Source organism: Nyctibius grandis, chromosome Z, assembly GCF_013368605.1.
Source record: "Nyctibius grandis isolate bNycGra1 chromosome Z, bNycGra1.pri, whole genome shotgun sequence".
In the NCBI taxonomy this organism is placed as follows: domain Eukaryota; kingdom Metazoa; phylum Chordata; class Aves; order Nyctibiiformes; family Nyctibiidae; genus Nyctibius; species Nyctibius grandis.
The window spans coordinates 96,639,108-96,663,597 of record NC_090695.1 but is presented as its reverse complement, the minus strand read 5'-3'; the positions used below and the strand labels follow the sequence as shown (position 1 = coordinate 96,663,597).

Genomic DNA, 24,490 nt, shown 5'->3' with positions numbered 1-24,490 from the left:
CTGGTAACCAGTTCTGTCCAGGTCTGTGGGGGATTTTGAACTTGGTACACACCTGGAAGCCATGAATGGTGTCATGTCCAGCTCCAGCGGAAACGAGACATACGTAGTGATCTTTCGCCTCAGTTTGGCTGAGTGTTCAAACCGCTGCAGAGAAAGGGGAAGAATTTTTTATTTCTTTAGAGAAGAGCTAAGTTTTCTGTCTTATAAATGTCCTAAGCTTAGGAACAATAACATGAAAGCATCTTAGCAGTCAGTATCCAGGGTCATCCCCGGATTTTTTCTACCAACTATCTGGGGTGGGAACCCCCATGTAAATGCTAACAACATTTCTACCAGGAAAATAAACCACAATTTGTGGGGGAAAAATATAGTATTAATTAGATTGTTTACCTTACTATCTATACATACAAACTTATTCCCAACTGACATTAAGAAAAAATATATTGAAGAGAGCACACACAGCCTTTACCCAAACCAGTTGTCATTTGTACTATGCCCTGTTCAAACATACGGCTGCTGCCCACACTGGCACACAAAACTGGTGACGATGAGAGCTTGCCATCAGATTCACACACTCAACCCACCCATCCAATCATCTCAAGTGACAGGAGTCAAGCCTACACAGGAATACCAATTCAAATTAAGGCAAAAACGGAATATGACAATAAAAAAGCCTTGTCCCTCTGCCAAAAGGAGCCTGCAATACCCACCATCCTCTCCTCATCTTCTTGATTCAACATTAAATGGAAACACGAACAAATACCAGAAAGAGATGAATGAGTTTCTATTTAAAGGCAGCTTCTCTCCCCATTTCTCAGAAATTCTGCTCTATTTACACTTCAAGTTAATTATTTTCCAATTGTGGTGCTACAACAATTCCCTAGCAACAGATCCAGACGTGAAGAGCTGAGACTTCTGTTAACCTTATCTTTTGTGTTTCTTTTTTGCTTTAACACATGAAATGAAATTTGCATTTTGCATGGACAGGACAACACAATCACTTAGGAAAAGTAATTTATTTTCAAAAAAAATCTTCAGTCATTCTGGATAACACAAATACTGAACTAAATGTAGCAAAATGTTTTGAGCACGTTCACATTGCCTTGCCCAAAGAGTAGAATCACCTGGGTATACCTTGCCAACTACTTTGCAATAATAAAATTAAAATAAAATAAAAACAAGAGCCCTACACCCCCAAAAGTCCCCCCAAAAGCCAAGCAGCCAGCCAAGCACTCCTGAAACCTCAAGTCAGTCATGCAAGAATGCTCTTCAGGAAGACCACAAACAGGCAAAGAAGAACAAAGGAACTGTGCTACTATCTATTCCAGCCAGGCGAGTATCTTTGGCATTTAACATTGAGCATCACCTTGGTTAACACTCAAGATGCAACTAAGAACTGCTGGTATATGGGGGTGAACACCTGAAGGCGTGATTGTCCCAGTCTGAAAAGGCAGGTAAATTATGGAACAGGGAATTCTTTCCACCTGTAACACCTTCATCCAGTAAAAAGCAGAATCAATCTTTTCTCATGAATACAGACCTTCCTATGGCCTTCTGTTTTCATGTCAAGACCTCTGCATTTCATTAACAAGCTTCTGTACAAGCCAGATTTTGAAAATAAATTTTAAATTGCTGCTACACTGGATATGGAGTTGCTATGTAATTTAACAATTCCAAACTACACTCACTTCTTGCATACAGTCTGTGACTGTGGGACCATGGCACTATAGTTACACAGATTATTAGATTTTTCCAGGATGAACGTACTGACCCAGTTTAGAGGGCTACTGGAAAATAAACAAGAAAAACTGCCTGCATGTTACAGCAAAGTTCAGCACGCACTCTGCCATGACAGCCACACGATAAAGGTCTAATTCCAACACTATTAAAGTTACCCAGGTGTTTTACCGAAGTTCAAAGCCTAGAAATCATGTAAGAATTGAACAACTGAACGAGGCCTCTGAAGCAAAAGGCTGGAGCGTGTGTTCTTTCAATTCACCGTTCCCCAACGGGAAAGAGAAGCAATTCAAGCCCTCATTTGTACACAGCACACAGACTGCCATTTTAACATCTGTTTCCAGTCACCATGGCTGTAGGTAAAATGCTGTTTTTCTTTATGTAGCTTATGTGACATTAGTACGATCATCAGACAAGCAGTTTCTCGAAACACTGGTCATAGTAAGAGCTGAGGCCAGTGATCATCAGTTGCTGCCTAGCAATGAGAGGACTTTGTCATTCTGTCCCAGGAGACACCCAAGACCTTACGAGGTCTGCACCTGAAAAGCTCAAGCAAATCAAAGATGCAGTTAAATTGCTATGGTGGCTGCTTCTACAAAGACCTCTGGCATCACTTTCCAAGGACCCTTTGCCTCTTGACACAGAATGATCTTCATCTTCTGCAACAGCTGCCTACATTGCACCACAGTCATACTCTTCATATCTAAGACATATATTGTACAGGACTAAACTACCTGAGGGCACCAACTATGACATTATCTCCCATCATTGCATCTGACATAATCTGGATTGGAAATGTTGAAAGCTACATCACAGTTGGGAAGATACAAGAAGCCTTCTCCACTGCAAGCAATAACTTTTTCACGCTTTTCCTTCAACGCAGAGTTCCCCTGCAGCATTCTTTCAGTAGAAGTGTTGGGTAAAAATTTCTCCATGCAGGATGAGTAAGTGTTACTGGACATTGGTTTCTACACTGGCTCAGGTATTGTGGAACTAGCCTTCCATTTGGTTTCTACATTCTGATTAGTCAGGTTCCTACAGACATACTGCAAAGCTGCATTATAGATAAAGTAATACTATCTTAATAGAAAATCTAGCTGGACATGTAAGCTGTTCTTTATATTAATTTATATAATAAAAGATTAGTCAGTGAAAGCTTGAAGGTATGTCCAAGAATTTAGCTTATCCTCCCAGAGAGGAATACAGGTCCTCTGCTCTGCCTGCCCCTGTGAACTTACTTTGAGATGAAAACAGGCCACAATGGGTAACTTCTTCATAGTGAGTTGTTTGGTAGATTCCTGGTAGCTATGGCAACCACTACATTTGATTTTGGCACTGCTTCCTAGATGTTCTGGCCTTGTAAACCTGAAAAAGTATTAAAAAGCAAAGGGATGTACAAAACAATCAGACAATTTTCCACACATGCTGAAAACACTTTTTACTCGTGGGTCCCTGGCACCACAAGAGACAGAGTTCATGGCTTTTAAGTGTCATTTTGAAAAAACCCAATGCCTATAATAATGTGAAGTGCTATGGTTCAGATATCCAAATCCGGCATTTATCATTGCTCTACTTGGGAACATTGCACTGAAATCCATCAGTGTCTGAGAAAGGAGCTAAATGTTCGTTCATTTCCTACATCAGGACAGCTAATTTACATACAGAAAGAAACGATCTTCTGTTTTCAAAACCAAAAACATTGATATGGAAGTTCTGAAGCAAGATGACACAACTTCTGTGCTCAGCTGCATGCTATCTGCAGGACACTCTTCTAGCTTGTAGCCCTCCAGGGCTAAGATCAAAGCTCTGAGACGGAAAGGGCTGTAAACACAGAATTCTTTTCAAAATACAGATATCTTCCAAGAAAACCCAAGTGTTGACAACTAGAAAAATCTCTTTCAAAATTTTCAGACAGAACTGCTCAAGGGAGCTGTAGGAAGAGACCATTACAGAACAGGGAACTGCTTAGAGAAAATATACTACCTCTATGTTCTCACAACACACTGAAGCAAAATATCTCTCACTTTTTTCAGAAACTGTCAGCACCGAAAAGGCCAGGAGGATGGACTGCTAAAGTCTTTTCCTCCAAGTTTAGACTTCCACAGGCCAAATAAATCATTGCCCCAGAGGCTGCTTTACAATTAGGATTTTTGAGATGAAATATTTTGAAATATAATTGAACATTTTACATTAATGCACACACTAAGCACATGAGGGTAACATGGTATCTGCCCATCACTAACCCTACCTTGCCTCATTCTCTTTATGGCCACTGCAGCCTCCAGCATTAAATGATCATCATGGCCTCTTGGTCTCCCCTCATTTGAATGTTGAAGAAAATCATCAAAATTCGACCAGTTTTGCCTCTTGATGCATTCCTGCATCAGCAATTTCTCATTTCTACTAATTCCCTTGTTTTCTTACAATTATTGATCTTAAAAGTATCAAGAAGGTTAGAGATCAGATGTTAGAGGCTACCGATTTTTATTTCAGGAGAATTAGCTTTGCTACAGGTAACTTCTTCCTCAGACAAATATCTTTGACAAATATCTGCATTTGCCACAAGAGAATGACTTTCAGGTCTGCTAAAAGATCCAAGTTAACTGTATATGAAGCCATAACATTGTCTCCAGTTACCTGTTTCCAAGATGCCTAAGTTTCCTGCTCAGAATTAACTTTTCCTTTGTGAAAGCTCCGTTCCTTCAATTCTTAATGCCATCCCCGCACCTAAGTTGGCAGTAGGTGACCCTCAGCTCTGCTTAGAGCAAAATCAGACTCATACTTGGTGTTATAATTTAGAAAAATATTAAATGCATTGTGAACTCTTTTTATGTGCTTGCTTAGTTGACACGACCAAGAACATGGAGACTAGTGGTTTCCATCATTTAAAACTGCATTGCCTGGCAGCAGCCAATCTAAAATTTGTTTTCTTTGTGCATTGCGTGGCAACTGGTTTTGATTGCTCATTGTCATGGCTACTGTTGCGCTAAGCCTTCTTTGCCTTCGCATTTTCTCTTATGCAAAAAACTAAAATAAGTATAAAAATGCTGTTTGGGGATAATGCAATGACAAAGCATCACTTACTCCCATTGTTCAGTGCCACCTGGAGAGTGGAATGAAGTCAAATTCTTTTTACCCCACCAAAACTGTATTGGTCTCATTTCATACCTTCGCAAGCAGTCTGTGAGCGTGGTGGTGCCTGATACATGGCTTTCCCCATTTACGACACTGCCATCACTCCCTGGACTCAGTGGCCAGAACGGGGTGGAGGAGCCTGGCAAATCCAAACTGATGTCCCAAAATGGGTCTATCGTTGTGGAAACGCCACTATGAAAAAGAAAGCGGTTTAATACATGTTTAAAGGAAGTAAAATGAACAGTCTCTCTCACTTTAGGATGCACATCAGATACTTACTTTAAGAACTATGGGATCTACATCACCCCTAGAGGGCACTCAAAGATGACAGAAAATACAGTTGCTCCGGACTGTTTTCCCACAACTGTTTTTCTGAGTATTTAAAAGCCATATGTTTTAGGAAATGTATGTGATGTACTAAATGCAAAATATATGCATTTAATACGTTCTGCCACTCACTGGAGCCCCGTGACTCAAAGTGAACAAGCAGGGTTACTCAGAGGTACTAGTCATACTACTGACCAGTATAAACCAGCTAGCATCTACCATAGCTACGTGCAATCCAACTAGTGCAGGGTTCTCTGGTCAAGACATGGAAGATGGTGCTTAAGGCTACTTTGATAAAGAGAGAGGCAAATACTTTTGCTATACAGTACTGCACTGAATTACACTCTGCAGTTCATATAGCACCTCCTACAGCATTTGGAATTTGAGAGGCCAAAGAATAAATGCATCAAGTAGCATGTGTTCTTGATCAGATTTCTCTACAAGACAGCTGAAGACAAGCCAACTGCTAGACTATGGAGAAAGCTTCTCAAAATTTAACTCGTATTGCTTCAAATCTTTTCTTCTAGCGTTTACATTTTTTAAAAGAGTTCCAGAACTTCACAGGTCTAAGCCTCTAGTTTGGAAGCATTTTCTGTTTCTACTTGTTAATGCTTATTTTTTGAGTCCTCTCTTCCTCTAAAACTAGTGTCTTTCACTCTGTGATCTCATTAAGCCTACAATATTCTGCCTTTTCTTCAGCTTCATTTGTGCAAAAGTTGTCAATTTTCAAAAGAAAACTTTTGTTAAAGTTTCATCAATGCTAATATTGTGTCATAACACAGCAAGCTTTTTATTATCAGATAAGGATTCTGTGGCTCAACAAGGCAAAGAACAAAATTTCATTCGTTTTCCTTAGAGTAAATCTTCTGCAAATCTCTCCAGGAAACTGAGAATAAAAGCAGATTCAAACAAGCCCAGCACAACAGCCCATCTGCAGGACAGCGTGCGTAATTATAAAGAATGCAAGACAGAACAAAAAACAAGAACTCTGACTTCTGCACTCTGGCAACACCAAACATCTCGTAAGACAAGTCAGCTTGCTCCACTACACAGAGTAGAACAACAAATACATTTTTCCTTACTCTTGTAAAACATTCATCTGCTGGCACCTGAGATTACATTAGTACCAGCCTCTTTGAAACCTCTCCTGATGATACACGAGGCTCCTAACTGAAGGAAAATATCGTCGGGTATCAGAATTTTCTTCAAATCTAGTGGCAATTACATATCAAAACCAAAGAGATATTGGAAGTCTTTTCCTCATGAACTGGGAAAAGAACCTTTTACAGACTAGTAAAAAGTTTATGTCCATAAGTCTGTGGTACTTCCCAGGTAGATTTTTCTTCGGTATGTCTTAATATATGACTGTTAACTGGTAAGTGATTGCATTTAGCTGATGCTGTATTTAAACAGTTCTTGTCTTGCTGGAATTTTGCTGGTATTTTATTGGTATTCCAGAAAGAAAATATTCAGTACACTGTTGCACTGGAGGGTGTACAGCTTCAAATCAGAGTGCAGAATCAGAAAAAAAGAATTACTTACTGGCAGACTTGACAGGTAACATCAGACTGCAGTCCGCCTGTGAAGATTTGGTCTATAATGCAGTTACAGTGGTTGGGGTTGTTGGCCTTCTTCCCATTATCATCACCTGGAGGAATGCAAACACAGACTCAGAAGTCAAAAATCCTCCAAGGTAACAGTGGTTTGTCTTGGACTGTGTCTCCAGTAACTCTTTATAACATAAACTTATAAACATACTGCAAGTTCACATAGACAATACAGAACCCTGAAAATGTTGTGCATTGAAGAAAAAACAAGGAAACAAGAAGAGAACTCCTAGAAAAATATAAAAGATAATCAGAAGGTGACTAAATGCAGTTAACTCCTGTAGAGGTGAAGCTTTAAGCTGTATCAGCTGTTAGCCAACCCCTTTTTCAGGGTATAGCCCTGTCTCCCTTTACAGAGATTTGCTTTGCACTATGTGGTGTAAAGATCAGCTCCTAAGATGAAGGAGTTGCCAAGGTGGTTCACGAAAAAGACCGTTTAAACTTCGCTTAGAGGACCACCGTGCAAGAAATGGCCAGCTCTTTACCACAGAAGCACTGATTTCTGTGCTGAGATTAGACCAATTCAGCTTTCTTAGACTAACCAGAGCATTAAGTAACCAAAAATTTCTTGGCACAGTTCTCAGCTTTAAAGCATACTCCTTCCATTCCCCACAAGAGAACTAGGAGTGAGAGTTTTTTCTTTGATTGCCAAGGCTGTACTGCTTGTTTTCCTTTGGTAGGACAGATGCAATTGGGTTTGCTTTTTAAACAGAGATGCACACACAAACTATCTCACAGCACCAGGTAATTATTTTGTAAAGTACATCCTGAGACGTCTTCCAGTCTCCTACAACAGAAACTGCTAAGACAGAATTAAGTTTTGCCAGGTTTCCTAGTATCTTTAACTTACTAGGAAGTATTTCATTTCAGAAACTAAAATACTAAGATGCTGACTCCTCAAATCACAGCTATTACTCAAAACCAATTAATTTCTAGTCACGTATGTCAAAAAAATCCCCTGAAGAAACTAAAAGTATAGGGCAAAACCCCACCACTCTTCTTGTGTCTAAGGTGCTCTAGCAGGAGTCCTCTTGCAGCAGGAAGAAATAAAGGGTTTTTTTCCAATGAAGCTTTAGAAGTTTGTTGGAAAATATTATGTAAACTCACAAAGGTTCCACCTGATACTAAGTGTGGAAAAGCAGATATAGGTGATACCTACTAAGCTGCAATGGGTCACTTCAGTTAATTAGATCCTAAATGCCTCAGAAAAGCTCTCACTCAGCTGCCTGCTTTCGAAACTTCTGTTTGAATTGTCAAGCAAAGCATATTGTTTCCTTAAAATGGCTCTTGAACAAAATACTCCAAAATTAGATTTCAAATGTATGAGGTTCAAGTGGGGGGTTATCAGACCGGTGTTGGGCACTTCTTGAAGGGAATTTCAGCTAAATCCTACTGAACTTAAGATCTTTTTAAGGTCTTAATTATGCTAAGCTAATGAATAGAGCATACAGTATAGAGACTGGACAAGACATTCTTCACCTTTAGAAAAAGATCACTTATAAGCTTTAAAGACTACATGTGGCTTTTCAAAAAAAAAAGAATTTAATGGGTTTTATCCTTGTTTTTAAAACTCCACTTCTTTTTAAAGGAACAACATGAAACTGCCACAGCCCTGTAATCTCACCATTTGCAACATTATCTCCCTCTGTTTTGTTTCGAGGGGGCAGAAGCAGAGAAACAGCGTCTAGAGATTGTCACTGGCCCACAGGTGACATCCCTGTTGGACACCTTTAACAGACAGCCATTTCCACCTACGGGAGAGAACGAACACTCCCTTTTCAATTACACAAGTCAATTAGGATCAGTGACGAGAGGGTCTCAAAAGAATATCCTGCGAGCTTGTTCCCAGCAAAACAGAAGGGCATTACCCACTCAACATTATTTCCCATGACATTTGGTTGGAGAGGAGGGAAAAAAAGATTACCACCTACTCACACTTGTCAATATGTAACAGATGCTGAGAGGAGGTATATTATGCAGCTGAGAACTAGAAGCTGCTAGATTGTTGTGCTCAAGTTAAGGTTCCCTTCAACATTTCTGTCTTACAAAGCAGGTTTTTCATTTCACTAGGCAGAAATACCCATTATTTACACTCCCCTAACAAATGAAGAGCCCTGGAACTCCTGAAGGATCCCACACGAAGAGCAGGGTATACTTTGTACTTGTTCTTTATAGAAGAGTCTAAGAAAACAAGCAAGAAGCAACAGATCAATGTCTGATCATTTTCAGCATCTTCTATAATCCAAACATATTCAGAGACCAAAAATCAAAGCTGTCATGCATTTTAAAGATCAAAGTCAATACATGGCAAAGTCCAGGTGAATGGTTAGACTTTAGCACAAAGAAGGTGGCCGTTACCTTCGCAGCAAGGCTGTTTTTAGCATTACTCTGGTGAAGAAGCCAATATCTGAGGTAGAATAAGCTCCAAATCTCATGTGGAAGCTTTTGTGGTGAGAAGGACCACAAACGCCAATGTACAATGACACTGCAGAAGCATGAGCACTACCAAACCAGCAAGAGAGACTGGAATAGCACAAAATGCAGGTACAACCTTAAATGTCATTTATAGTAGCAATGTTGGAAAAAGAATTCACATTCAAGAAAGCTCTTGCTTTTTTAGTTGGAGTATGCATTTAAGGACAGACCTTGTGGACACTTTGGGTGAATGGCAGAGAAAGAGAAGTCATTAATAGCTTAGCATTTTTTTCCCCCATAAAATACTACTTTCCAGTTAGTCCATCTTTCTCTAGCTGTTGGAATGAAAAATAGTGATGCACAGGCACAACAGACTAGATTCCTTTTATTCAGAAACATTTTATATTTCTCTAGCAGCATAGAGGAGCCCTGTTAAGTGTTCAGAATATGCCCTGCACAGATGTCGTGGCTCAGCACAAGGCTAGCTACTGCCCCCGAGACATTGGGCTTCCAAAACTTCACAGATGCCACTAAAACAAAGTATACATTTAACCAGCATTAAAAAAACAACCAAACAACTACCTGGGCCAGCCCATATATGAATCTCAGGGCAGTTACTTTTATGCTTTGCAGGATGCAGTATTACAAAACTTATCTTTAAATGCACATCAAAATCATATATTTTTCCTAATTTAGGCAATGACAGCTATCAATGAGCATTCACAGCCTTCTCTGACTTGTATTAGGACACTTCCTAGAAAGTAGAGTAAATGGAATGGAAAAGGGATAAATGACCAATATCAGCCAAACAAGTATCACTCGGTATTTATACAGTTCTTAGCACAAGGAACACTTTCATTTACTCAGGTGCCTGAAGCCTTGGTGACCATTAACAATGTTCAAAAGCTAGGGCTTTTGGACAAAATTTTCCCCATACTTTATTTTACTTCACTCTGTGTTAACTGTAGAACTTGATTATTATTGACTGGAAGGTTTGAAAGCTTTTTTGATACAGTAAAATAAATATTTACTATTGATAGAGGAGGCATTATTTGCTTATTGTAGCTTTCAGACATACTCTCACTATTAGCAATAATATTTTTACATATGTATACTTCACATGTGTGAGCGTGTGTGTCTGTGTGCATACATAAGTGGGAAAAACTTTCTCATTACATAGCAAACTAGTTCATTCCAAAAGTGGTTTATCATGACCGTACTTGAAATTCTGGTTTGTATGAACTGGTTTGGTTCCCACACAACTGCTCAACCACTTCTTTTAAATTACCTTGTTGTGGTACAGATTATTTACTGTAGTTTAATAAAAGTCAATTTCTTCAGAAACAGAAATTTAAAAACCTGGGTGCACAGATGTCAAGGATCTAGCGCTAATGCCTTTCCACTGGCAGCCCTCTAACAGCCTAGTTATGTCCATGCAAGTAGCTCAAACTTAAGGATATCCAATTAAATAACTGAATTTCAGTCCTTACTGAATGTAAATGGTACCTTTGCCACAACCCAAAAAAGCTCAGTACTAAAGGTGCAAAAACTCCTAATTCAATTCAAGCTGGCTGAAACCATTATGAAACTTCATACCAATTCAGAAGTCAACGTTTTCAACAGCTCTGTGATATCCAACCAGTAGTAAAAGAATCCACACACGTGCACACGCCCTTTCCAAAGAATGTCTAACATTCAATTTTTTCAAAGTTTTAGGACAGATCACAGTTTCATTTTCATTCAGGCCAGAGAGGCCAAACAGAATCAAGAATAAAGAAACTGTTGAGAAAGCTTGATTTTGTTGGTAATTGCAGAAGATACATCAGATAGATCCTTCATTTAAAGCCAAACCACACTTTAAAAAAAGCCTTTTCAGATTCTTTATCAGTTTGAAAAGAGTGCAGGGACCTTTACTGTTGCAAGTTTTTTCTTTACAAATCTGAGAAGCTAATATTCCTCCTTCTCATGATCTAATCGGGAAGTATAGAAGAAATACAAACATCATTTTATAGCAAATATTATGAAAAAGCTTCAAGATTTGTTAGATAGTGGTTCAGAAACTTTACAGGAACCATGAAGTATTTGTTTGCAGCTGAGTTTATTCAGTGTCAAGAAGTGAGAGGTCAGTATTTGGATAGACTCTGTTCCTTACAGTACTTTAACACTAGTTTCATCAGGCTTCTTGAATTTCAGTTAGTGATTGTCAAATGACAGATATTAATAATTACAAAAGAACTGTTCTATGTACTCCTGTCCTCAGAAGTACTCTTTTTGGAGAAGACTCTTTTGAAGAACACCTATTATGAATCTGAATAAGCACATCTGCTACCACGTAAGATTATCTCAAAGATAAAAGCAAGACTTCAAAATGTTTCCAAGAAGCAGTAGCAGCCTTCACTTTGATAGTCCTTGGATAAGCCAAAAAAATGACCTGTAAGTGCCTTTTCTAAGAGCACTAGAGGAAAGCTGAGTGCTTTAAAGCTTATTTTTAGCAACTAAGGGTTGTTTGTTTTCCTAGTGTCAACCCTACTATTTTTCCCTTAAAAGAATAGTAAAAATTTCTGTGCTTAAGTGAATCACGCTAGATCAAACATTGGCAGATGGGGAAGTTTTCAGTTCAGATTTAGTTCAGTTAACTAACATGAAATACATAATTTCATATGATATTACCGAATCAATTCAAGACTTAGATACTTCATCTCTAAAAGCATTTCACCAAATATTTTTGCTGTATTGTACAATTATGTATGTTTATATACAGACTAATAAAAAACAAATACTAACTTTTTTCTTATTCACATTTCTGTATGCAATTAGGCATCATAAATACAGTGGAATAATATTTAAGCAGAACAGCCATAGCCTCCTCTATGTTATTTTCATCAGTCCCATGACACACTGAGTAAGAGTTCTAACTACCTCAAGTATAAATAGAATTAAAACAGCAATTTCAAAGAAAAGACAGTGACTCACAACCAGTAAGAGAAGAATATGATGGTGATTCAAATCAATGTACAGGCTCGTCTGCTTTTAACTAGGTAATTTTTGACAGTGGGAATGGTTTATTTGTTTATAATTTTATTCTTTTAAGTCTACCAAACATTTTAAAATGAATTTGCTAAGGCTACTGTATTGGAAGACACTACACTTGATTTAAGAAGAGATTTTGTTCTACCTCCTTTTGATCCAATATTCCTTGTTGATTGAAGACTCAGTACAAGCCTTACCTTTGCAGTGTCTGTGTAGCACATCTAATGCAGCAATGAGGAACTCGTGTGCATCTTGTTGCTCGTACCCTGCTAAATGCCGTGCATGAGTCCATACCAGGTGCAATAACCTATATGGAATGTGAGGAGATCGGTGCCCAGAGTAAAACTGCTCAAAGCAAAGAAAAGGACATGACTGTTAACAAGTTACACAGCCTCAGTGCATTTAATTATTAAAAACTTAAACGAGTGCAATTAGTCAAATAAATTTAAACCATTTAATTCTGATGGCCTTAATAATAAAATACAGAGACAGCTTTTTATCACAGACTACTGAAGAAGTGATCTCAGAACTGAGCACCTCCGTTTTCTCCCTTGGAATTCCTTCATTTGGTGATGGATTAGCCTAAAATTAAAAAAAAAAAAAGGGGTGGGGGGCAAACAACACTCAAAGATTCCTTACTGATACCACTGGTTATTATCAAAATAACCTGGGGGAAAAAAAATTCCTACATTTGCAAGATATCAGCAATTTCGTTCACAAATTACAAGCCCCTAAAAAACAGGGCAAACATTGAAGATGAGAATATGGGATGCCAACTGCCATCCAGCCCCTAAACCAAACCATGGGAACTTTCTGCATCCAATGGCTGCACACAATCCCATCTTACGGAAAAATTTACAAGCAGGATAGCAGCCTCATGCCAGTGAGAGTATCACTGTAGAGCTACAGCAGCACAAGGCTTTAGAAACAACTTTATTCAGCACAGCTGTTTGCAGAGCTGAAGGTACCACTTCATTCACCTATCCCCAAAGTCAGCAGCCCGTTACCGCTCCTGCAGGGTGTCACTGCTGGAGTTCTGGTCCTGGACCAGCTCCTGCATCTGCTTCAGTCAAAATCCAACGAGCTGGCTACTGTAGCGACTGAATTGCCCCAGGTGATTTTGCCAGAAGCATATTAGAGAGTGCACAGATGAATTCTTCAATCAGCAGAACCGTGATGTGAAACACCACTGCTGAGTGGTGACACAGCTGGGGAGGTAAATCAGCACAGAAGAGGAGGACAGATAACTGCCTACAGAAAGTCATGCTTTTTTTTTGTTTTTTAATACAAAAAAACAACCAGGTCCCACTTAGGGAAAAAAAAGGGTAAAAATTAAAAAAAAAAAACACCCCCACCACCCCCCCATCCCCTACTAAGGGTCTGTGTTTCCCTGGGTCGAGGTTCAGCTCTTCCCTTTACCCTCTGCATTTCCATCCAACTGCTACTGCTGCAACTCTTTCATTTTCCTGGGTCCTCCCTTCTGCTGCCAATTCTGACATCCAGAGTCTGAGACTGAGCTAACAGTCCCTTCTTGAGCAAGCTGACTCCTGTATCTGTTCATGAACCCCTGCACTGTGATACCAGTTCCAAAAGCAAAGCAGAAATGCTTGTGGTGTCCCTGCAGGGAGTCAGAAAAGGCCCAGAAGAGTTTACTCACTTGGGCTTCAGGTTGTATTTAATGGGGTAACATTTTTTTCTATAATTTATTAAAATTTATAAGTCATTTTGCCTTCCCTAACCTTTGGAAAAGGTATTTGCCAGTAAAGGGTGCCTGCAACACCATGATTATGTTTTGCCAAGATCCTATCAAATCAATGGTGGGTTATTTTCAGTTATTCTTCCCCAAAAGATGACAGTAAACAGCAAATACACAGAACAAAAATAAGATTTTAAACCCCAGCGGTATATAATTTCTCACTCATTGGAAAAGCGGGCTTCCTTCCCCAGCCCTGTTTCTCCCTGCCCAGTCTCTGAGCATTTTATATCAGTGCAAGCACAGGCACTGTGCTACAAACCCGCCTAGGTAAAACATATTGTATTTTAAGGGAAAGGCAGGCAAAAGGTAGTACAATCTTCTCATCTAGTCCTCACATTTGTAGCATTTTCTAAAGAGTTTTAGTCTATTTCCTTGCCAAGAAATTTCTTTATTGCAAGCTCTGCCTTTTCCAAACAAGAAGATATACCTCTGCAGCCAACCACCACCAAATCCTTCTATAAATAAAAAGATCAATAGTTAACTCTGATGCCAACAAGAATGACACCAAGGGACTGGAGCAGTAGGATGGTAATTGAAATCTGCTGACGCAGCTGCTGCTCAACATAATTCAGGGAACTGCAGCAATAAAACTTCTCTGTTCCGTCACTCCTTACAATTAGTCCCAGAGCTCTCCAGTCATTTTAACCAACAGCACTCTCCATAATTACTCCACTGCAGACACTAGACCTGCCAGCAGATTTTACATTCTCTAGTGCTTCATCGGGATTAGAAGAATCTAACAAAAAGCTTTATCAAATTATGAGCTATTATCACACAGAAACTAGAAACACACCTAGTAAGAATGCTGTTGAATATAAGTGGGGGTGGGGGGAAGCTTCACTACTCTAATAAATCAACAAAGAAACAAAAGAATCTGAGCATATTCAATAGCAATATTTTAACTGGAATGTATAAAATATCCATCCCATCTCTGTCATTTCCTTGTTGCTGGGAAGAGCAGCCTGTCAGAGCTGTTCCAATCCCCAAAAAGGAAAAAAGTCCATGTAAAGTCTTACTCAATCACTATTATACAAATTTTTTCATTAAAAGTGTGCAAATATAAATAATGATGTATTTACAAGTCACCTTTAAAACACTTCAATGGCACAATTCTTCCAAACATAACTTAAACCAATTTTTGTTTAAATTCATCTTCAATTCAGCAGCATCAGTTGTTTATATTGGAGAGAACTAGTTCAAGCAATCTGAAAATGCTTGGTAATACACTGTTTAATTGCTGCTCCAGGAAAAAAAAAAACAAAGAAGAAAAAAAACCCCCACCAAACCAGAATTCAAAGCCTCCATTCTTACACACAACCCAAGTAACAGTAACTTTCTTTTTTTGCACTTAAAACACTTGTGTTTGGATTATTAAAGGAAGAAACTACAGCGTATTTATTTTGCATTATTGTTACCAAAATACACAGGTATCAGACAGGTTTAAAAAAAAAAACCAAACCACCACCACATAGATCTGTACTACTTTTTCTCCTCCTCCTGCCAAAAAAACGTGCACAGAAATTTCCCAGTTATGTGAACAGAAGCATTTGATCTATCCTGTGTAAGTATGAACTGAACAGTTTCTAGGCTTTGTAGTCAAGAATTTATAGGCATAAATCCTGTCCCAGGCTCCAGTCCAATTTGAGAAGCTAAAACCTGCTCTTAGAAATTGGTTCTCAATTAAGACTTTAAATGCACTGAAAATGTACAATGGACAAAGGGAGTGGGTAATACATGGGTCTTTCAGAAGACAAGAACACCTCCTGGAGGTTTCCCAAAGAGCAATGGTTCAAGGAGTCAGAAAAACCATTCTGCTTGCATGCGCTCTGTATGTTCTACACTTATTTCAGAGAAAATACTTTACTAAATTGGCACAAACTCTGTATTTTCCATTACAAAATGCAAGGCCTCTCTCTATGTAACTACCTTTTCTCCCTTGTACCTTTCTTGTAGTTTCTTTTACACATAAGCCATCTCAACAGTGTACCATCTTAAGGTATCAAAGCCATAAATCATCTCATTCCTTTTCCTTTTTTCCTCACTTCTCAAGTCTCCACATAGTTGTGCTGTGCACTTTGATAGGCTGATGAGGATGAATAATGATGGGCCTAAAGAAGGCTTTGTTCTTTACACCTCTGAGTAGATGCACTGCATTCTGCTAGAACCCCAGCTGTTCTTGCTAGTCCAGTCACAGCGTACACTGAGATACAGATCGGCTAATTCTACCGTCCTGAATGGTCACTCTGTAAAGGATTTAGATAAACTTCAGGGTATGGACCATCTTGAAATTAGTTTTCATTGGTGAAGTAAGAGTAAAACACAAACACCAGTAGGTAAGAAGTAGTGCACAAACCCTTTCAGCCAAAAGGCTCAATGAACAGACTCTGCGCGTTCTATCTTCCCTCCATCCAGTTTCACCACTATCTGTTATTCCCAAATCCTTTTCATTCCTTTTCTTATGCAGTGTAATTCATGTCATGATTCTATTGAGAAATAGGTTTCAAGTAGCACAAATGAGAATGTTAATTGATGCAGTCAGATATTTTTAAAACAAACAGAGATTCAATGCTTGGCAGAGTTGCAAGAAAAGCTACCAGGAAAACAAACTCAATTCTGAGAACCATCTGACACTCATTATTCACTATCAACCTACTTCAAGGTAGAAGAACTTTGTAGCTTCCTATTTATCACAGAGAAATCACACAACCTATATAACTAAATGATCTTAAAAAAAAAGGTACAAGTGTTTTCTGTTTAAGAAGCAAAATAGCAAAACTTGCTTATTTATGTACAGTAAGTTTCATTTAATGTTCAAAACAGTCTGTTTTTCTCCTGGTTTTTCTTACTGGCAAGCATTCACCAGATCCCCTGGCATTCCATTTGCCTAAGATCACACCTTCAGAAAAGAAGGGTGGAGGGGAGATGAAGTTAACCCTTGCCCTGATCGTTTGTCACCAGGTAAAACGCCTGGGGGTAACTACATCAGTTAATCCCGGTGGGAAAGCTACAAGATGGAACCTGAACCAAAGTTTCCCCGGTAATTCAGTTACAAAGGAATTTTTAACCGTAGCACTGAAACCTCCACTCTTCAGCTTTCCTTCATTCAGACCTCATCTCTGCAAAGACAGCATAGGAATCTTCATCATAACCACTGCATATAATTGGGACACGGGAAGATAATCAGTCTGATCCAAAAGTGCAAGATTTTGGTTTTAATTCTGAATGTAGAGAAATTAAAACTCACTGGGAAACAGTTTTACAATGAGTGCTGACAGAGCTACAAACATAACATGGTATTTACTGCTTGCAACTTAGAATATACTGTATTGGGTACAGACACTACTGTTTTGCTTGCAGAAGACTAAGCTTTAGTTTTACTTCAAGTTGGTTTAGTCACTTCTTGTCCTCCCACAGCACGCAGCTGCAATATTTCAACGTGCAATAAGGACAGAGACTACTGTACTGCTATGTTCACAGCCTGATATCACAGATAAGGCGGCTCTTCCCTCATTCACATACCCTCATGTCACAGAACATTAATTATTAGAACTAATGGAAGCGTAGGCATGAATTTTGATTTGGGATAATGAAGGCTGAGATTCCCAAAGTTGTGTGTAAAATTAAACTTGATTACAATTGAAACTAATGTGAATGCTGCATTTAAGCCCCATTTTGGATAACAGCCTGTTCTCTTTTACATAATTGTACATAGTCTAGAGAAAGGCATCCTAGGCCATCAACAGTGCACCACACAAAAATGAAAACAAAACCCATTACCTAGACAGCCTTGATCTTTCCTCCAGCCCCTCAATCTGTAATGTAATACTCATTTCCCCTTTCCCAAGGGATTTTTTAAAAATGAATGTGTGTAAACAGAATGTGGTGATATTCATTGGAATGAGACTTTGTACCACAATTTGATGAAAGGATATCAAGTTATAATAGTACCTTTTCTTTAAATAAGCAAATAAGTTCCTATATTAACAGCGTAGAGAAACTGGTATTTCTATACCATGACGGATTTTTTTTATCTAGGCAGTGTGATATTTCCCCATTTAACTACGCATCTGGTTTCAATAATCCTGCAGCTGCTACCTAATGGTATGCCTGCCTTTTGTTTTTACCTCCTTTCCTGACAAGACTCAGGAATAATTGAAAAATAAATCAAAAAATAAGAAGTATAACATACAACTAATGACTGATAAGCAGCATGAAAAGTTTGAAATTCACGAGTGCTGAGCATCAGCAGAAAACAATTTTGTACTGGAATGGCTAAGGGGAATTTTACCTTCCCTGTATGTTTAACTCATCTGCAATGACCAAAAAGAATAATCTCTGGTGAAAAAGGCACAGAAGTAAAATCAAATTGAAAATCACATGATAAAGGTAAAGCCATTTTAGGCCGGTCTCAGTTTGAATGAACTTCCATGACAGCGTATACACAGAAGACATGCTCTGCACACAGACATCCCCAGTTATCTTAAATGCTCTGTGACAGCATGTACTATAGTGCCTTTTTTTGTTGTTTTTGGTTGTGGGCTTGTTTGGTTTTTTTTACTTACCCAGAAAGCAGATCTGTCACTGAGGGAAAGGCACAGGACTGAATTTGTTTGTTTTTAAAGACTCATCTTCAAACTAGAAGCCCGTGTCTAGCCACAGTCCTTGTACTACTGATACAGAACTAAGAGTTAACAAAGCTCTTCAACTATTTATTAAGGAAAAGCCTGTGTTTGTCTCATACAGCACAGACTAGACCTACAGAGAAAGGCACACTGCAAAGCCAGTCACCTGAGTGAGAAAGGGCAAGAAGAGTAGCTCATACATGGAAGGTACAAACTGTACCAACACAATCACTTTTCTACATCCTCCTGGCCATTAATGGGTTTCCACGTAAGAGATGATAGCAAAGATGTTTCCCCCTGTTAGAAAGTACTGAATCGAGATCTTCAAAATATTTATACAGACCTACATAATCCAGTGCCTTGAACCACAAGGCTATACACTATTGCTTTATTCTTACTCCCATTATCACCTAAAGAGCCTGTGACATATTTTCCAGTTACAATTTGCACCTTTAATTAAAGCACACATTCAGCTTTAAGAGTAAAGACTTGCAGATCAGTCTCAGAAGAGCAGGCAGCACTGTAATTATTTCCATTACCAGCTTTGCCTAAACAAGGGTGACTTAAGAATAGGACTTAAAAGGCCAATAGTTTCCTTTTCAGCCGTCGGGTACTTTTGACAGTAGGGTCTCAATCTTTACTGCTCTGTTTTGCCACACCTTGAGGGGAAAAACAATTTGCATTCCCTTTATATTTGCAAATAGAACACAATCCTTTTTGGGGTAAGAAACAGCCAACATCTGTGGAAAGGTAATGCTATCGTGGCTAACAGCACTCACCTCCTGAAAAAGCGTAGACATTTCACAGACCAGACATGAGCTGGGGCTTTGCATTTCACATTTGTGCCTGTCGGAGAGGAAGAAATCTCGCAGCAGTGGAGTGTGGGTAAGTGCCTGGACAATACAGTTCATAAAACATGTGTTCCCAAGATTGATTAGCCCTCGTAGACCTGTAAAGACAGAAAGGGGAGGGGATGCATAAGCATTATCAAGTTAACAAAATAGTATCTTTGCATTTTTATATAGTTTTCACAATATTGCCACAGATTTACTGCATATGCACAGCTCCAAGTACACAAGTTTTATACGGGTTTAGGTAGGCTATTGGTTTTGATGTACTCAAGGCACAAGCTGCCACAAGCTTTCTGACCTACACTAGGATTTGTTTTTCTAAATGGAAACCTCAAAGTACAGCAACACCAATAGCATTATTTTGCAACGGCTCTTTTGCCATACATCACCAAAACATGCCCCCTCCCCAAGCTGATACCAAAGTGCACTGACAACAACTGGTTAAGTCACTAGAGTACAAACTAATACATTCAAATAAATCAATAAGTTTTCAGATAGTTTTAAAGGCTTTCCCTCATGCAGGTCATGAAGCCAGAATAAGGTTTTTGTACTGTTACAATGCAACAATCATCTAAGGCAGCAAAGGAAACAGCCTTGACAAAACAAAGTCAGGCCACGACATCCAATGCAGACTTAGCAAAACCAGAGATCCAAACATGACCACCTTAAAGAGAAACTCTGAACAATACTAGTTCCATACTTGTTTTAGCTGTTAAATATTAATCTACAGTATACATCAAAAAATTCAACTTGGCATAAGAGGATTCATCACACCTTAAGTCAAACGTTCAGTAATGCCCAGAGACGATCTCTTGTGCTTGAAAACCAAGATGCTTAAAGGAAAGCTCTTTTGTTGCACAACAGAAGAGAGGTTAGGAGTGGGGAAAGCTTTTCAGTCATTTGCAAAGTCTAAGCGAGAAGAAAAACATGCTCAAATCCTTGAGTATTCTTCCAAAATGTTAACATAACACCACCATACAGGAGTGCTAAACGAGAAGAGCATCAGGTGGACAAGAATGCTTATTTTTAATCAAAAACTTACTTTGAAACAAGATAAAATGCACTGATAGATACAATTCTGGCATTAAAAATCAACAGAGTCCTCTTCTGCAATATAAATGGGATTACTACACAAACAGCGAATGAAAAAACAGGATTACTTGACAGAGAATGAAGAATTTCCTTGCCATTCCACAGGGGGAAAAAAAAAAAAAGTATCAGCTGGCAATGCTGTGGTAATTGCAAATGGTGCAGTTCCCTTGCAGTACACCAGATAGTGCTCAAAGGGCTCTTTAGCATCTTTCAGCAGGAGGAGGTGGGTTCAGTTGCTATGTTACCAGAGAGAAACGGCACTACATCAGCTTGAACTGTATTCTGAGCTGTAGGCGATGGACACAGAGCCCTCTTAAATTCTTTTTTCCTGTCTCTAATGCAACACCGTCCTCCTTCCAACAGCTTCCTGCTGCTTCTGTTTGCTCAAAGTGCAGGACGAAGTTTCTCATTATAGTATGGTAACTTCTACTGGGCAGCAAGCTTATTGCAATTATTTGCTTTATTTTCATGCTGGGAGGGAACAAGTGTATGCACAACATTAGCAAAGTGTTAAACAGTTAATTTGATGTAGCAGCTTGAAATACGGTGTGATGCTTCACCTTTGGACACAATCCTATTGCAACCCCCAGTCTACAGGTCTCTGTGAACAATGTCACAACAGAAAGGTGTTCATATTCTGCAAGTGGAGAAATGTTTGGTCGGTCCCTCTCTGCTGGATTTTCCGTTTAAAACTTCCTGGTTTTACTTAAATCACTGACTGTGCAAACAGAAGCCTGTAAGGCTCCCTGGACACACCTGAGATGCACCAGGGTATTCTGAGAAGCAGAAGAGTCTCCCTATTTCTCTCCAGAAAACTCAGTCCCTCTGGTTAGCACCAGAATTCAGTCAGCCTGCACAGCTGACACAGCAGTACATCTAGAGACTCACCCTAGTACTTCTCGATATCTAATTGAGCAATCACAAGTGAAAGCAAACACATAAAGGCAGCTTTTTGGAATAATTTATTAAGCATCATTTATTACATGCCTGTGGCTGGACCTTCTTTCCCTGTGACCACAAGAATCAAATCTTCCTCAAAGTTGCCACCAGAAGACTAGTTAGAGGCGTCAAACTCAGAAGGCTCTCTTGGTTTACTCTACTTGCTTGGTCTTTTGGTATCAGTTTTTCACTGGGCTGAATGGAGTGCTTCGTACACTCTGACTTCACTTGAATCAATCGAGACAAAGACCTGCAAAACAGACAAGGCCGAAACGTGAATACTGCAAACCCTAATAAAAATAAGAACATGATGAATGTAGCAAAATATGAGAACTTACTTGGCTGAAAAGGGAAAAATGTAAAGGAGCATACATCAATCTAATCCCTGAGGGAGCAATGACTGCAGCTCCTATACTGTCTCTTAAACTGATGTTTGAAATTAAACAGATATGATGCACTGAACTACAGCTAAGATACTGCATAACTAATTGCAGCATATTGGAAAACATCAACATTTGATGTACATAAACTAAAGGGCTGGCAGAGCTCAGAACAACACATCCTCTTATGGGAAAAAATGAGTTTTGTTGGAAAGAAAAATAGCTAAAAATTAAAGCCCATACAGCATTCTGGTCAATAAAATATTAAGAATATAAAGACTCATGTCTGCCACACCTATTCCCTCTCCATTAATAAAGCCTGGCAATATTGAACTGGAATAGTCAAGTATTGCATCATGCGGGTCATAAATAACAGAAAAATAATATGCCAAACCCTCAAATGCAGCAGTCCACTTTTGCTAGCATCAACAGTTGCCTCCAACAGCATCTAACCAGTGGACTGTATTTGTACAGGGGGGTGGGCTGTCTAGGGACTACCAACAGGATCCAAGATCTAGTAACAAAGCTGTGGTACTTTGCAAACTTCTGCTGTGCTTCATAGTGTTATCTCTATTTCTGTCTCTTATGAACCGCTTCTGAAATGAGCAAGAGCAACCAGTGAGATACTTAATATAGTTTACACACAGATGTGTGCTCTTGTGGTAAGTGTAGTTAGCAGAAAAGCACTGTTTTACTTCTGAATCTTGCTGATGTAAATGTAAATATTGGAACAAATTAATATTGCTGTCAAGACAAAATTGTGGTCAAAAATGACCACTACTGTCATTCTGTCACATGCTGGACAGGCAGGGCGTAAGCAAAGCAGCAAGATATCTCCTCCTGCAATGCTTTGAGCACAGGTGAACCTATCTGGGAAATTCTTTTTACACCTGGTCTCAAAACTGGGTTCTAAAAAGCTGGCTTACCTTTGTCAGCTTCAGTTCTTCAATCTTCTTCCAGTAATGGGTTTTGTTTTTTTCAAATGCTCAAAGTAATAGATCTGCAATACTGGGCAACAAGGCTTGTTGTGATGCAGGGAGATCTCGAACACTGGTTCTGCAAGTCCACCCACGCAGGCAAGATGAAAAAACCAAAAGAAGATAAGGAAATTCCACTTCTCTGTGAAATGCAACTGTACAGCTATTAAAAGGTGGGGAAGCAGGGAAATGAGCGGACCACACATGAACACAAAATACAGAAAAACCAATCAGGTGCCTGTCTTGCTCTCCTGGAAGAGGTTCTGTTTGTCTCTAAACCTAGGCTTCATGCTGGGATAGGAAGACAGCAGACAAACCCGTCTGAACAAATACTACCACGCAGAAATCTGTGATTTATTTAAACGAAGGTTCTGGAAACAAGAACATAGGTCACTATATAATGCAACTTTGAGACAATGAGGAAATCATTCAGATGCACTGAAGCGTAGCCAGCTTGAGATCTTTTTTACATTAAACACAGGTTGGCGACACCTTAGAGCAATTTTTTGTGCCCTACCAGTCCCCCCCCCCAGGTGTTGACGCTTCCCTGAAGCTCCATCAGACAGTATCAGTAGTCAGTACAAGCTGAGGAAGTGTTCAATGAAATATTTAAAGAGAGCTCAACATAACCCTTGGAAGCAAACAGTGCAGCGTGGCAATGAAGATTTCTAGAACAATTTTGGGTTTTTATCCTATGTTTATACAACAGGAACTGCAACATTATTTAAGAGCATCTTTTTGAAAACCTATTTCAAAGGAGAACTGCCCTACTTCTTAGCACCTGAAATGAAAACCAAATTCTCTCTCAGCTCTCAAGTTTCAGGTGCAGACCACACCACACATTACCAGAACATATCTGTTAGAAAAAGGGGCCCCAGCCAGGCCAACACACTACTGTTCCACTTGCATGCCAGACGCAGCATAGTTTTGCTAATGGGGTTAGTGACAGCAATTATTCTCCACCGGTAATCCCTTTTGAAATATTTTTTTAAAAAATACTAATTTCAGAAAGCAGCAGTATGCAGATATGTGAAATTACAAGTCTACACAGGAAAATGCACGACATTCAGTAACACTAGTGATCATGTGAGTTATCAAAAAAAATAACCATGCAGTTTTGGTGAATTTATTCCACACCACTTCAGCTGAAGCATCCTTTCTCAGTGGCTGCATGAAACCCACGGGTAACTGCAGAAGCAGAAATACTGAGTTGAATCTATTAGAAAAGGTTTTTTCAGAGGTTTTTACAGAACATTTTTTACAAACAAACTTACCGATGACACGCTCAGGTATTAAATGATTTTGTCAATAGTTTAAGGAAAAGCTACATAAGCTTTTGCCACAGCCAAATTAAATGAAAAAATTTCAACTACGTGATCTTAAAAACTAACTTAACAATTCAACGTCTCTGTCTCCAGCAAACACACAGCATGCAATCTACCACAAAAGAAAAAATGGGGGAGGGGAGAAAAGGTGTTTAAGCACAACCTGAGCTTCCAAAAAGGTGTAAGTTGTATTATTTAAATTCAGTTTTATAGCTTTGTTTTAGAATTTTTAAAGAATGGATTTATTTTCCTTGGTTTATTCCTAAAGGGCACAAGCAAACAGTTTTGACCACATTA

General features: G+C 39.0%; 1 protein-coding gene across 1 annotated transcript in view; it reads right to left on the bottom strand.

Annotated features, from left to right (window-relative positions):
• The window catches only part of USP22 (ubiquitin specific peptidase 22), a 98,099-nt gene that overhangs the window by 6,256 nt on the left and 67,353 nt on the right, over positions 1–24,490 (bottom strand). Inside the window, exons 6-11 of the mRNA XM_068422701.1 lie at positions 19,409–19,578; positions 12,449–12,596; positions 6,742–6,847; positions 4,906–5,064; positions 2,976–3,102; positions 53–144 (exon numbers count right to left, since the gene is read on the bottom strand). Of these exons, the coding sequence (XP_068278802.1) occupies positions 53–144; positions 2,976–3,102; positions 4,906–5,064; positions 6,742–6,847; positions 12,449–12,596; positions 19,409–19,578 (802 nt within the window). The remainder of the gene's footprint in view (positions 1–52; positions 145–2,975; positions 3,103–4,905; positions 5,065–6,741; positions 6,848–12,448; positions 12,597–19,408; positions 19,579–24,490) is intronic.